Source organism: Tenrec ecaudatus, chromosome 9, assembly GCF_050624435.1.
Source record: "Tenrec ecaudatus isolate mTenEca1 chromosome 9, mTenEca1.hap1, whole genome shotgun sequence".
In the NCBI taxonomy this organism is placed as follows: Eukaryota; Metazoa; Chordata; class Mammalia; order Afrosoricida; family Tenrecidae; genus Tenrec; species Tenrec ecaudatus.
In genome coordinates this window covers 163302070-163317244 of record NC_134538.1, presented here as the reverse complement: position 1 = coordinate 163317244, position 15175 = coordinate 163302070, and the positions used below count along the sequence as shown (strand labels likewise).

The following is a 15175-nucleotide window of genomic DNA, read 5'->3' as shown; positions in this document are numbered from 1 at the left end:
CTTGTACAATTATTACTGCGTTTCATGTCTGAGCATTTTCTCCCTTTTGTACTCTCACCAACTTCCTCTGCTGTGCCCTCAAAAAATCATCAATCCAGTTACTTTCTCGCTCGCTAGATTTACCTATCCTGGATTTTATCTACATTAAAAACATTATCAGTAACAAAGTAAAACAGAAAACCTCAGTCAAAAAGAAAGTAGAAGATAGTAAAAACCAGAACAAATTTTAACCTAACTGCATCTGCAACAATCCACCTTCTAATGCACTCTGCATGATAGCAGAGCTAGTCACATTCCTGGTCTGTCATCAGAGGGGATTCACCGATCCAGGTGTGGACCCTGCAAATGGATTTTGTGCTTCCACTGTCATCCATAGCCTTCTGCAAGCTGTGTTCACAATTGAAGCTGTGATACCATTCCTTCTTTGGGAATGGGAATTTGGATTTTATTATCGACAATCTTTAGATCACACTGGCTGGTATGCTTCTTTGTGGATTTTGCCCCATTAGATAGCTGCTTGTTTGAAGACAAGTCTTTAAGAGCCAAGTTTTTGTTTTTATAATCATTATATTGGGGGTTCCTACAACTCATCACAATCCATACATACATCCATTGTGTCAAGCACACTTGTACATTTGTTGCCATCATCCTTCTCAAAACATTTCCTTTCCACTTGAGCCCTTGGTATCAGCTCCTCATTTCCCCCCTCCGTCCCCGCCCCCCTCACAAAACTTGATACTTTATAAATTATAAATTATTATTTTGTCATCTTACACTTTTCTGTTGTCTGGCCCCCAGGGAGGAGGTTATGTGTAGATTCTTGTAATTGGTTCCCCCTTTCTACCCCCCCTGCCCTCCACCCTCCCGGTATCTCCACTCTCAGCACTGGTCCTGAAGGGATCATCTGTTCTGGATCGACCCTAGACTATTTTTGATAGCTGGCACTTTCTACTTTACACTTTACCACGGTGCTCCTGTTCTCAGTGATCTCTTTATCAGCATGAGCCTCAAACAGGACCATGTCCTAAGAACTTAGTGTTATTAGATTGGTGCCAGACTGAAAGGCGAGCCACAAATCCATTCATATATCTATAGTTTATATATGTCTTTAGTTTATCTTAGAGACGTTATTGTCATTTTATGTTAGAGAACGTTATCAGTCATCTTCCTGGGCCGTAAGGTAATTTTATTGATAATGTCATTAATTTGGCCAATGGTATAGAATTTAAAACACTGTTTAGAAAAAGAAATTATACCAGTACAGGCCAGCTATGAACTATAATACATGAATTGATTTACAGTTTAAGCTCTTAAGTGACTTGACATAATTTATACAAACAATGTGGGTTGGTGATAGGGCAAAACTTACCTACCAGGTTAATACATTTCATAAGGAAGCCAGGAGAGTATTAAAATAGTCTGTGGTGGTTCTGGGCTACCATTTCTTGGGCAAGAGATCTGAATCAAAGTCCAGTGACTGCTAATTCTGTGCCCTTGGGATAGCACTTCTCACACTGGGGAGTTTTAACCTTTAAGTCCAAGGGCTACAGGTGAGTTTGAGGTAAAGCCAAATTCTCTTAGTGTGGTTTCCACATTGAGCCCTAGAAGAAAAATTCTTTTAATGTTTCCCCCAAAAATGATGGCTGTATTTTGCTGAGGAGATCCCCACTCATCACAAGATGAGCTTTTCTTCTGGTTTTGGCTGAATGACACGGGAAGTGAAGGGGTACAAGGTAGTTTTCCTCGTGGCCAGGACCTGTTCTCTCTCACTGGGTGCTTGGGGCTCACCTGCAGGGCCCGATCACCTGCTTTTCTAAGTGTGATTCAGAGGGGCTGCAGACATGCATGTGTGCCTGCCTGCCTGCCTGCCTGCCGGCCTGCCTGCAGGGGTGTGTGCAGAATTTGGGTAAGAGGAACAATGTAGAAATATGAGTATAGTGTGTGCAGGAGCAGGCAGCCTACCCGAACTCATTTTCTCATACTAAGTCTGTCAAGGAGCCTCCCTGCTGGTGATTAGATGCAGACTCTGCCTTGGATTCCTCCTTCCTGTGGATGACACCCCATGCTGGCTCAGACACAAGTGGGGCCACTCCCCCACAAACACTGATTGGGGCCTTATTTTCCCCTTTCAACTCCATGGACAGAAGGAAAAGATGGCCTTTTTACAAAGAGTTTAAACTATTTGCTTCATGAGTAAGTTGCTTTTTAAGCTTAGTTCAGATAGTTTTCCCCTTATGACGGGGTGTGGGCTTTGTTGCCCTTAGATGCTGCTGTCAGCTATTGAGAATTTTGATTGTCGTGGATCCGTATGGCTTTAGTGACCTGGTGCTTTGGTTTTCACTGAATCAGCCTCATTGCTCATTTAGCAGCTGGACTTCTGATCTTCAGAAATCAGGAAACTCTCGATGCCAAGAATTCCCGTGGTGACGGCATGAAATGACCTCCTCTCATAGTCAAGAAATGCCAGCCATTCCTAGTCATTCACTAAGTCATAGCCTGTGTTCCGTGTGCAGCTGGGGAAGACGGTGCCCCACTCTAGCTAACGTAGCAAACAGAGTAGCCGGAGAGTATGCCGTGGACCTGCGCGCAGAGGGAGAGATAGATGGTAAAAGGGTACATTGTAGTTTATCCAGCTCCTCACGGCCGGTTTACATTGCAGCTTTTCATGCAACTCCCAACACCTACAAGCGGAAGAACACAGAAACCGCGCTCGACAACAAGCCTTGTGGGCCACAGTGCTACCAGCATCTGGTAAGCGTGGAGGGCCTTCCTCTTCGTCTCTTTTCAACTATGGTGGCCTTTGCTAGTGATCGTCTTTCCTTGGGGCAAGTCCAAAGTATGCCTGTCTATCCTACCACAGGTTGGACACCCTTACCCTCTAGCTTAATCCTCACACACAGTACAGAGCTATCTTGTCTGATCTCTCGACCAGTATAGTACTTAGCTCCTGCCAACCCTCTGAAGTTCTCGAAACAAGTGTCTCCATTTGTGCCAGTGACCATTGGTGATTAATGAATACTGTGACCTATTTCTTAGTTTTTTCTCCTCTCCCAAAATGAGATCTAGAACTTGGCCTGCATGCCTGCATTTTTACTCTTGTAGGAGGGAGCAAAGGAGTTCGCTGCAGCCCTCACGGCTGAGCGAATCAAGACCCCACCCAAACGCCCTGGTGGCCGCCGGAGGGGCCGTCTGCCCAACAACAGTAGCCGGCCCAGCACCCCTACCATCAATGTTCTGGAGTCCAAGGACACCGACAGCGACCGGGAGGCAGGGACGGAGACAGGCGGGGAGAATAACGACAAGGAGGAGGAGGAGAAGAAGGATGAGACATCTAGCTCCTCGGGTTAGAGCCCATCTGGGCCCCAGAAATTCTGCAGGTCCCGGGTGTTGCTGAGCACAGAGTAGGGGGCGGATGATCACCCATGTTTATTCCTCATGCTCTTCTCCTGCTCCCTCTTCCTGGTGGCCCTCTGATCAGTGCTACTGCTCTGAGCATGGTGGGAGGGCATGGGTGTTCAGCCTGCCCCACTGTCTCACATCCTTACCTGACTGATAATGTTTATGGGCACTTGCAGAAGCAAACTCTCGTTGCCAAACACCCATCAAGATGAAGCCAAATGCTGAGCCTCCTGAGAGCGTGGAGTGGAGTGGCGCCGAGGCATCCATGTTTCGGGTCCTTATCGGCACCTACTATGACAACTTCTGTGCCATTGCTCGGCTCATTGGGACCAAGACCTGTAGACAGGTAGGCTCGGCAGGACAGCCTGGAACCTGTTGCCTTGTGGCACTATCTGCTCTCTTAGTTAAGTCTGTCCTTAGGAGGGGCTGGTATGAGAGCTTGCAGGTGTCTCTGCTGGGCTTGTGTTAAAAGTATCAGGGGGGAGAACATATGCTCAGTGCCATGAGGAGGCGCCTCATGCTGTGCCTCCTGTCAGGTGTACGAGTTCAGGGTCAAGGAGTCCAGCATCATTGCGCCTGCCCCAGCCGAGGATGTTGACACACCTCCCAGGAAGAAGAAGAGGAAACATCGGTGAGTCTGCACCTACCTAGGCGAAGTCAGCAGGGTGGAGGGTGCTCTTTCTGCTTTTCTGCACTGAGCCGTCTCCAGGGTCCATAGGGCAGTTCAGAAAACTAAGCTGAGTATTTATAGCTCATCATGCTAGGGCATGTGTAGCTGTGTCTCCCAGGCAGGCAGCCCTGCCATTCTGAGGTTGAACACAGCTGCTGGGTGCGTGTCTGACTGGTCGGTAGGGGTAGGAATGGACTGGGCAAACGGGTCGAGAGTGAGGTGTGCACGGCAGCCTTCAGAGCCACAGTGCGTGGGTGGGTTACTTAGTCCCTGTCTGTCCAAGCCTAACCAGCCTTCCCCAGAGCATTGGGGACTTGAGTTGAGGCTTGCTATGATTTCCTTTGTCTGAACCTCCATTTTTCAGCACGGGCTGTGGGGTGAGCGGCAACACAAGGATTGGGTTGCCCTGAGCCAAACAGAGGCTGCTGGGATGCAGGCTTGAATTTGCAGGACAGGGTGTCACTGCCACACACAGTGTGGCCCCCACTCCCTGGAGTCTCATGGGACTGTGCTCTCCTCTGTCCACAGGTTGTGGGCGGCACACTGCAGAAAGATACAGCTCAAGAAGGGTTCGTGTTCTCCCCACCCCCTCACCAGGCTGGTGGGGGGCGGTACTGGCACAGGGACTGCGTGGACTCCCTCACAGGGGTGGTGGACATGCTGTGTGGGCTGCTTCGGGGCCCTCCCTCTGACTGGTCTCCCTGCACATTCCTACTCAGATGGCTCCTCGAACCACGTGTACAACTACCAGCCCTGCGACCACCCCCGGCAGCCATGTGACAGCGCATGTCCCTGTGTGATCGCCCAGAATTTCTGTGAAAAGTTCTGCCAGTGCAGCTCTGAGTGTCAGTGCTGGGCTAACTGGGTGGGGCCTCACTGTGCAAAACAAGCTGGGTTCCGCCGCCGCTGTAGCACATAGCAGAGCGTCCTCAGCCGCTCAGCACTGTGCTCTCTGGTTTCCATGGACCTCTGGTTTCCATAGTTTTGTCACATACATTAGAATCGCAGTAAGGCTCCCACAGGATGTAAGGGGCTGCGGGAACCTGACAGTGACCCCTCGACACGGGAGTGCTGGAGCAGCCCTAGTGCTTCTCTCCCCCAGGCCAGAACCGCTTCCCTGGCTGCCGCTGCAAAGCCCAGTGCAACACCAAGCAGTGCCCCTGCTACTTGGCTGTGCGAGAGTGTGACCCTGACCTGTGCCTGACTTGCGGGGCCGCCGACCACTGGGACAGCAAGAACGTGTCTTGCAAGAACTGTAGCATCCAGAGAGGCTCCAAGAAGGTGAGTGCGCTGTAGTAGGGCTGTCCCTGGCACGAGGGGGCAGGGCCGCTTACAGACAATGGGTGGTGAGTCCAGTTCCCTCAGAGGCATGGAAGGCCTGGCTGTCTATGGGAATCCAGCCATTATTCTTCCCTGGGGCACATCCTTGACCCTCGGGCACACAGCAGGGTGGGGTGTCCCTGCCCGTCTGCTCAGAGGGTGCAGCACAGCCATGTCTGCAGGGTTCCCGAGGCTGCTGTTCTGCTAGAGGCAGTCGGCTTGCTTTTCCTCATGCTCTGGGCCACCAGCCTCACAGTTTGCAGTGAAGCGCTTTCATTGGCCTCCAGGGCTTCCTGATTGCTCTGGAGAGGATGTGGGCTGTGCTTGTGTGTACCTTTGTGCATTCTGGGACTGGGTTATCACATGAGTGGACATACTGCAGTCAGGTTTCTTCCATCAGGAACTTGAGACTCAGTGTGGCTAGCTAGGTGCCTTGGTTTCTCCACCTGCCATGTGGGCCGACATGTGGCCATCCAGAACTTGTGGCTGTTCATCCTGTGTTGTGACCTCAAACCAATGCACATGGGTACAGTCCTGCTAGGGGTGTGGTCTGGGTATCCTCATAGCCACATGCAAAGTGAGTCATACAGGGCTGCCTCCTGTAAACCGGCTCTACCACTCAGGGCTTGGTGTGGGTGCTGTCCACCCATGCTGACTGAGACTGTCTGCCCCTAGCATTTACTACTGGCTCCTTCGGATGTGGCAGGCTGGGGCATCTTCATCAAGGACCCAGTTCAGAAGAATGAGTTCATCTCTGAATACTGTGGAGAGGTGAGAAGGCCTCCTGGAGCTGTGCCCTTTTTAGAGTTGTATGCAGCTCCTTGGACCTGGTGATAGTCCCTCAGTGTCTGGGGGCTGGGTGGGGGTGGGGGGTGCTGCCCGAGTCCATGTTCACCTCCACGTGGGCACTAAAGGTCACATTCTCAGAAGGCCCAGAGCAGTGACGATCTGCGTGTCCTACAGCACGACCTCACCCAACCCTCCTGTCTTTTCTGGCAGATCATTTCCCAAGACGAGGCTGACAGGAGAGGGAAAGTGTATGACAAGTACATGTGCAGCTTCCTCTTCAACCTCAATAACGGTGCGTGGAGACTCTGAGCCTTACCACACCCTGAACTCAGCGCATCCCCTGTGGCAGATTGTCTGCAGAGACCACCACCAAGGCTGGCAGCCCAAGCCGCATGGGTTGGCAACTCCAGTCCTTTCTGGGGTGGAAGGACAGAGATGAAAGGGCTACACAATAGTCAGTGGGGGTCCTCAGCGTGCAGGGTGCCCAGACACGCGCCCCAGACATTCTTCACAAGGAATGAATGCCGATGCAGCCTATCAGACCCGAAGGCGGGCGTGCTGGATGTTGACCAGAGTAGTCTGTGTTCAGTTAGCAGAGTCTTGGAGTGAGCAAGTGCTGGCATTGGCTCAGGAGGCAGTGGCTCTCACACCCCTGTGCTCACGGCTGAAGGTTGCTGGCTCACTTGCTGTCCACCGTCTGAGCGAACTCATTGCTGCGCTGCTCTTCTCTTTGTAGATTTTGTGGTGGATGCAACCCGCAAGGGTAATAAAATCCGTTTTGCCAATCACTCAGTGAATCCAAACTGTTATGCGAAAGGTAGGTGGCAAGAGCCGTGGGGACTGTGTGGCCTGAGGGGATCATGAGCCCTCTGCTGACCTTCGCATTGTCTCTTCCAGTGATGATGGTCAACGGGGACCACAGGATCGGCATTTTCGCCAAGCGGGCCATCCAGACCGGCGAGGAGCTCTTCTTTGACTACAGGTCAGTGTTGTACTCGGCCTGGACTACCCTGCCACCTCACCCCGGCCAGCCTTGTGGTGCCTGCACAGCTGCTGCTGCGCCTCTCCACAGTCAGCTCTCCATGCCTGGCAGTCCCGTGTCTCCCTCTGGGGACCAGCCAGCTGGGCCAGACTCTCAGCCTGGGACTGTCTCATCAGAGCTGCCCTTTCTGGGACCCTGAGAAATAATAGCCAGAAATTTATTGCAGAATAATAGTCAGTGGGAGGGGATTGGGCCTGCACTTGCTATGGTGGCACCTGCTGTCACTGTTGGCTGCTCGTCACCCGGCAGGCTCCCCTGTTGTTGCAGATACAGCCAGGCTGACGCCCTGAAGTACGTGGGCATCGAGAGGGAGATGGAGATCCCCTGACTGGCCGCTACAGGGCAGTGTGAGTCCGGAGTCCGCCAAGTGCTGCAGCAGTTATTTATAGTAATGAGTTTAAAGCCTACTTTTTATTGCCTTTTCACCAGCCACAGTTTTGTACCCATGACCTTTTGCAGTAATGCCGTGTGGTACATTTTTCAACTTTGAATAAAGATACTTGAATTTCCATGGTGGTTCTCTCTTACACTCCTGGGTGTCACCTGGGGTCTTCAGTTGTTGACATTGAAGCTCATAGGTCACTTCTTGTGTGCACCTGACTCCAAGCCATAGTATTTTCCATTGCTTCATATGCATGTGAAAGTTGGACATTGAATCAGGAAGACCGTAGAAGAATCGATGAGTTTGAATTGTGGTGCTAGAGAAGAGTATCAAAAGTACCATGGACTGCTCAAAGGACAGGGGAGATCTGTACTGAATGCTCCTTAGAGGCAAGGATGGCAAGACTTCATCTTACATACTTTGGACATGTCAGAAGAGACTAAGATTCCAACTCATGGATGGTGACTCTTTAGGGTTTCCCACACTAAAGCTGGGAGCTGCTAGCTTGTCTGGAGTAGCCAGCCCTATGTTGTGTTTGACCTGCCGTGCCGGCAGGCTCCTGAGCCTGTCAGAAGGTGCTTCTCAATTCCAGGTGCCTTTTGATCCTTGCCATGGCTCAGCTCCCCCAAGAAAAGGCTGGAAGTCTTAACCTAGAGTACCTGTGAATGGGATTTTGGTTGGAAGCTCGAGGTCACACCTACACCAACGTGGGTGCTGATTCCATTAGGGTGGTACGTCCTATAAATGTCAGGAAGACCCCACCCAAAGTGAAGGGAGAGGTTGGAGTGATAGAGCCACTAGGAAAAAAATACCTCAGACCACCAGAAGCTGGAAGAAAAGGGTTGGAAGTTGCCCTCCAGATTTGAGAATAATTCACCCCTAAGTGGGGTATTAGAATGACCACAGCATGCTGTCTAACCTTATTTTCTAGGGCCCCCTTATGAGACCAAGAGAGACACGAGGGAAGGATTTACAAAGGTTCACACCTGGAAGGAAGCTCTCCTAAGTCATACTAAAATCTCAATGTGTGATGAGGGGTTTCTCAAAAAGTTGGGAAAACCTGTTCAATTTCCCACTGGATTCCATGTCCCACAAGTTTTGTGTGAAACTCCTTTCTAGGTATGCAAAATGTGGGAGAAAAAGATGTTTAAGTGAACTTGCACGTGGAGAACCACATCAGTCTTCTGTGGTTCATCCCTTGGAAACAAGGACCATCGTGTGTATCCCAGCGCCTGTCTACCTCAGCAGTTGTGCTCCATCACTGAACTGCCTGACTGCTACCTGGAGACCCTCCTTCCACTTGACCCTCTGCAGTGATGGAGTCCTATTGATGGAGAACCTTCCCTGGTGGTTTGCTCACTCACAAGGTCATCACCCTGCCCTGCCTCCCGAGTGAGCACTGCCTTTGATATCAGTGGTGTGAGCAGCAACCCAACACCACCCTTTTTGAAGAAAATCATTTTATTGGGGGCTCATACAACTCATCACAATCCATAACATTGTGTAAAGCACATTTGTACATTCATTGTCCTCATTCTTAAAACATTTGCTTTCCAGTTGAGCCCCTGGCATCAACTCATGTTTTCCCCTCCCTCATGAACCCTTGATAATTTTTATCTTGCTACAGCTTCTGTCCAATGTGCCCCTTCATCCACTTTTCTGTTGTCCATCCCCCAGGGAGGAAGTTATATGTAATCCTTGTAATCACTTCTCCCTTTCTATCCCACCCTCCTGGTGTCACCACTCAGCACTGGTCCTGACGGGATCATCTATCTTGGATTCCCCGTTCCTATCAGTGTAAATCTGGTCTAGCCAGATTTGTAATGTAGAATTGGGATCATGATTGGGGGGGAGGGGGAGGGTGGAGAAAGCATTTAGGAACTAGAAAAAAAGTATGTTTCATCATTGCTACACTGCACCCTGATTTGTCTGCTTCCTGCGACCCTTCCGTAGGGGGATGTCTTAAGTGCCTACAGATGAGTTTTGGGTCTCCACTCCACACTCCCCTCATTCACCATGAGTTTTTTGTTCTGATACCTGATCCCTTTGATACCTCGTGATCACAGGCTGGTGTGCTTTTTCCATGTGGGTTTAGTTTGTTCTGTACCAGATGGCCGCTTGTTTACCTTCAAGCCTGTAAGACCCCAGATGCTGTGTCGAATTGTTAGCTGAGCACCATCAGCTTTCTTTGCCACATTTGATTATGCACCCATTTGTCTTCAGCGATCATATCTGGGAGGAGAGCACGTGATACGATTTTTTTGTTCTTCGATGCCTGATAACTGACCCCTTCGGCACCTCGTGATCATATAAGCTGAACACCACCTTTTCAATCGACCTAAAATTAAGCCCCAGACACAGGATAGGGAATACACACAAATGAATAATCATTATATCTTTTATTTACATATAGAAATTAGTAAAACTTAAAACAAAACCAAATGCGACTTGTACAGAAATCTTTTAATTCTCTTTATTCTCACACATTAAAAAATGAAGCACACTGTACAAACATCTCCACAGCGGAGGCGCCTGGCCTGGCGCCCGCCCTCTGGCCTCGAGGACGACGTGTGCTGACGTGATGCAGTGGCATGCAGCCTCAGTAGAGGCCCGTCCCCTCGGTCCATAAGAGTAGATTAAATGGCGTTGCGTCCATAAGCACAGACGGAGTGTCAGTCCTGAGCGATTGAATGCGGGCCTGAAGCCGCCCTGGGGCGTTGGTCTCCCACTTCCCACCTCCAGCAGCCAGCTGCTCGGCCACACCATCTGAGGTGGCTAGGCCAGGTAGCTGTAGGTGTCCTTTTCCCCATCAACTCGCTCCAAGTACTCCTTCTCAATCAGAATGTCAATGCATTTCTGGAACAAAAACACACCCATCTCACCATCCATTGTGTCGTGTCCCCCCCCCCCCCACCACCACCACCAGAGATGTGCTTCATCTAGGCTGTGGCCTCTGGTCCCACTGCCCCCAGCCTCTCTTCTCAGTACTCCCATCCCAAGGCACCTGGGCAGGAAGAAGCTGCTGGGAGACACAGGTGAGCACCAATGGGCTCAGCATAGCCCAACTCTCCACCCCCAGGCGGCTGGGGTCAGGGAGCTCCCTGGGCATGACACACCACACCAAGGCTGGACAGAAGCCCCTGGGGCACATGCACTTGGTACACATTGGGTGGCACCTCTTCCAAGAACCTTCCAGCAAAAGACCAGAGAGGTCTGTGGACCCACTGAGCAACTCTTTCCTTACTTGCCTCCCAACCCTGTACCTTAATGACCGGAACCCGAGGTTTGAATCGGGAGGACAGCTGTGTCAGCACCTCCCCCAGCAGTTGCTGGTGCTTCAGGACCTTCCGCATCTTCATGATCCTCACGATGGCTGCCTGTGGGGGAACAGGGGACAGCACTTGTGAAGCTCACGTGTGCCTGGGGTGCTGTGTGCATCTGGTATTACAGATGCAGGCTTGGCCTGCCCCCCTGGCAGCACGAATCCTACGGATGTGGAAAATGCTCCTGTTGAGTCATGCAACTGGAACCCCTCATACCACTGGGAAGGCCTCCTAAGGAGCCCAAGTAGAGCCATGACTAAGTGCTCAGCTGCTAACCAAGAAAGGCTGGTGGTTGGAACCTGGCAGCAGCTCTATGGAATCCAGTCCCTGGAATCCAGATGACCGCCTAGCACACTGCAGGGCTGCTCTACTCTGTCCTGTGGGATCACTGGGAACTGACAACTCATCAGGGAAATTTACCAAAAGAAAACAATTAGTAACACCACTCCCTGAGCCCACCTGCTTCTTGCCCTGGAGCCAAGCTGTCACCTGCTCCAACCCTGGACCATGACACTCTTGGGACGGTCCACTTCCCCCATAGGTCACCTGAATCAGCAATTTTCTGTCTTCTTCAATATTTTTGTGTGTGGTTTCTTGTTCCTGCTTTTGCTCTGTTTTCATTGGCACGTTGATGTTCACTCTTAACTTCTTACTGTAGGAGAAACAGGAAGGGTCAGTGTAGGGTGGTGTCCCTGGCCCCTTTTCAAGACCTCTTCACCCCACCCCCAACTGTGTCAAGTGAAGCAGAACCAAGACATCTGGAAATATACAGGCCAGTGTCCCCGCCACTTAGAAGGAAAGCACACTGGACACAGTCGGGGGGAAACAAGGGCTGTGAAATGAGGGCCGTATCTCAGCTGGACCCCACCGCCTGCTCCCCAAGTGCAGAGCCCCGGGAAGGTGCTGGGTGCATGGACAGCTAGTGATTTAGACTTTTCTTACTTTTTATAGCCGAGATATAATTTTATTAAGGTATCTGGCTTCAGTTCCACCTCATCAACATTTGCATTTTCGTCTTCCAAGACCTGTTTAAGAAAATGACCAAGAACCATGAACGTCCTGCTACAGGAAGTCTTCCAGCTGGATGAATAAAGGGCCAACATACCAGCAACTTGGACTTGAGTAAAATCTGAAGCACTTGGGCCAAAATGTCCTGCAGTGAGAGAACATAAGCACATTAAGACAGAAACGGCACTCGCCCAGTATCCACTTTCCTGCCCGACTCGACCAGCAAGAAACCCTCCCCGCCTCCACCAGAATAATTTTGTGATACATGTTGATGTCACTGAACCTCAGGGATGAATCACCTGAAGGCCACAGAACAAGTATACCAGCACTGCACTCGGACCAGCAGCAGTGAGGGGCAGTGCATAGGGACCCTGCCCTAAGTCATGAGGTCCCTGACTTGTATCCTCTGTTGCCTATTCTTACAGGGTTGAGGCTGAAAGGCTGACAGACCAGGGAGTGGTGAGGTGTGTGCGTCTCCATATGGAAGAGCTGCCCAGATGTGGGGTTTGGGTCAGCTGGAGAGGTCAGGGGTACAGTCACACCCCCTCAAGGGATGTTCTTATTCCCAAACTGGGTCAGGGACCAACACTGTATCTCCATCACAGAGCCACTGAAAGACATACTACCCTGACTGAAATTCCAGTGACCTCTTGTGGAAATGGAAAAGCTTATCCTCTAATTTATATAAAATGCAAGAGGTCTCCCAAACCACCAAGATCATCATGAAAAACAGAGTTGACGGGGAGGGAGGGGAAAAAAAGGAGGACCTGAATCAAAGGGTTTAAGTGGAGAACAAATGCTTTGAAAATGATTAGGGCAAAGAATGTACAGATGTGCTTTATACACATATACATGTGTATGTATATGTATGGATTGTGATAAGAGTTGTACGAGCCCCTAATAAAATGTAAAAAAAAAAAAGAAGAAAAGCAGAGTTGAAGAGCAAATAATTCCTGGTATTTAAACATACACTAAAGCAACAACAATCAAAGCAAAGTGGTACTTGGCATAAAGTTATAGAGACCAAGGCAAAAGAACTTGAGTCCAGAGTAAATCCATCCATTTATCACCAGTCTATCTTTTACAAGGGCATGAAGACGGTCCAATGGGGAAAGAACAGCCTCTTTCACCAATGGGGCTGTACAACTGACCTCCACACGCACAAGATCCCTCCCCTCCATATACAGACAAAAACTAACTCAAAATTGTTCAACAGCCCAAAACAGAAATGAGCCCACAGAAATAGTTTTCTTAGGTATGTTAACAAAGCACAAGCAATGAAAGTAAGTGACTTGGACTTTATCAAAATTAAAAGCTTGCGAATCTTAGAACTTCTTATCAAGAAAGTCATCAACTCACAGGATGGGAGAGAATATTTGCACTCATATGGGTCTACTACCATTCAGAGTATGCAGAGACATCAAAATAAAAATGAACAAAAGATGTCTCTCCAAAAAAAATAAGCACAGGGAAAGGCTGTGAGTAAACATCAGGCGCTGCACTGAGCTGTCGGAGGGCAATGGTAGGGAGAACAGAAGAGCACAAGTGGTGGGGAAACTCACAATTTCATTGGTGAGGACGTTGAGAAATCTGGAAATTCTTGGATGTGATGTCATGTATAAAACATGGCAGGAATTCTGTTCAGGTGTCATAAAACCTGACTCAAAACCAAACTCGCTGCCAGAGTCCACTATGATGCACGGCAACCCTACAGCACAGCCTCCTCTTTCCCCCACGGAGAGACAGACCACTGGCCTCAAGGTTAGTAGCCCTACTAATACCCACTGCCACCAGCACTCCGTGGCATATCCCCTCACCCCCCGGGATCTGAACACACAAGGTCATAAATAACATGTATACGAATGTTCGTAACAATGCACATTGTAGCCCACCGTGGAAGCAATTCAAATAGCCACCAATGGTAAAGAGATAAAGTACAATTATGCTACATCCCCACACCTTGATTCAAATGTCACAGTAATAGTGAGGATGGCCCAGTGTTTTATTCTGTCGTAGATAGGGTTGCCACGCGTCCGAACGGACTCAATAGCACCTAACAACATGTATATATCCACACAATCTTACCATTCAACCCTAAACAACCATGGACGAACCTTGAGAACATGATGCCCAGTGAAAGCAGCTTGTCCCAAAGCACCATGTGCTGCATGATCCCATGTACATGACAGGGAGGTGGGGGAGGAAAATCAGGAGGGGCTAGTAACGGGTATGGATTGTTTTTGGACATTAATAGCGTGAGCTGCAGAAAATGCAGTTACACTAAGACCCACTAAGTTCTACACTTCAAAAGGTAAATACCAAATTATGTCAACTACATCTCAATAAAAAAACAGCAAGAGTAACACATGAAAACTTTTGAAAACTCCAGCTGGAAAGGAAGCTGGTGATGTGTACGTGGTTACAATGCTTTCTGTGACAAGCGTCAAAGTCCCACATGAGATTTCACTCCAGACCATGCAACTGCCCCACAACCGCCTGAGGCCCGAGGCAGCCTGCACACCAGGGAGGCTGGGCAGAGGGCAGGTACCATTTTGATCTGCGTGCTGTCTGTAAGCTGCTGGACAGTGTAGGCGTCCTCCGTGTTGTACTGCAGCAAGATCGCCATCTGGAATGTCGAGGCCTGGGGTCCCATGCAGAGAAGAGAGACATTAACTGCACCAGAAAGCTCCAGACACAGAACAGTTTGGACAACTTTTTCAAGAAAGAGATTCTCAAGCATATGCAAAACCCAGTGTGGATCAAGGCCCTGTTTCCCAGAAAGACAAGCCGAACTGCTTTAGCCTGTTGTACTTTGTGTTGTTTTTCTCAGGTTGGTATCACATCCCCAGCAGGTGCATCTGCATCAAGCAACTATGTGCACATGTTTCTGTACAAATCCTGAGGACACGTCTCATGGTGAACTGTCAGCCCCAAGCCAACTGTATGCTCGATGTGGCTCACACGGTGTCCCCCTTCAAAATGTTAATGCTGAGTGCGTTGAAACGCAATGTGCTAGCGTCCTGGCCCTGTCGACTGCCTTGTTTGGAAGCAGGTTTTTATGTGATGTTAACTGGATCACACCTGGGGTCGGTACCCAGAAACCTGAGTAATAAAGAGCTGATTAGATGCTGGAAGACAGCTTCAGGTGGGGTCTTGTCTACGACAAGCCACAGCACCCTGGGACTCCCACCCCTGAGAGCAGCAGGAGCCCAGGGCAGGGCGGTCAGGAGCAAGTGGCCACG

At 49.9% G+C, this 15175-nt stretch overlaps 2 protein-coding genes across 4 annotated transcripts in view; one reads left to right on the top strand and one right to left on the bottom strand.

The window, feature by feature from the left end:
* EZH2 (enhancer of zeste 2 polycomb repressive complex 2 subunit) overlaps positions 1–7729 on the top strand; it is a 37444-nt gene extending 29715 nt beyond the window's left edge. For all 3 annotated transcript variants that reach the window (XM_075558773.1, XM_075558771.1, XM_075558772.1), the window contains 12 exons: positions 2660–2751; positions 3103–3343; positions 3576–3745; positions 3936–4030; positions 4598–4638; positions 4789–4914; positions 5172–5350; positions 6065–6160; positions 6389–6470; positions 6915–6995; positions 7076–7160; positions 7488–7729. In XM_075558773.1, coding sequence (XP_075414888.1) covers positions 2660–2751; positions 3103–3343; positions 3576–3745; positions 3936–4030; positions 4598–4638; positions 4789–4914; positions 5172–5350; positions 6065–6160; positions 6389–6470; positions 6915–6995; positions 7076–7160; positions 7488–7548 — 1349 coding nt within the window. In that variant the 3' untranslated portion in view covers positions 7549–7729. The remainder of the gene's footprint in view (positions 1–2659; positions 2752–3102; positions 3344–3575; positions 3746–3935; positions 4031–4597; positions 4639–4788; positions 4915–5171; positions 5351–6064; positions 6161–6388; positions 6471–6914; positions 6996–7075; positions 7161–7487) is intronic.
* Positions 7730–9982: 2253 nt separating this feature from the next.
* The window catches only part of CUL1 (cullin 1), a 36494-nt gene continuing 31301 nt past the window's right edge, over positions 9983–15175 (bottom strand). Inside the window, exons 17-22 of the mRNA XM_075558770.1 lie at positions 14482–14574; positions 12031–12078; positions 11868–11950; positions 11472–11577; positions 10866–10979; positions 9983–10458 (exon numbers count right to left, since the gene is read on the bottom strand). Coding sequence (XP_075414885.1) covers positions 10378–10458; positions 10866–10979; positions 11472–11577; positions 11868–11950; positions 12031–12078; positions 14482–14574 — 525 coding nt within the window. The 3' untranslated portion in view covers positions 9983–10377. The remainder of the gene's footprint in view (positions 10459–10865; positions 10980–11471; positions 11578–11867; positions 11951–12030; positions 12079–14481; positions 14575–15175) is intronic.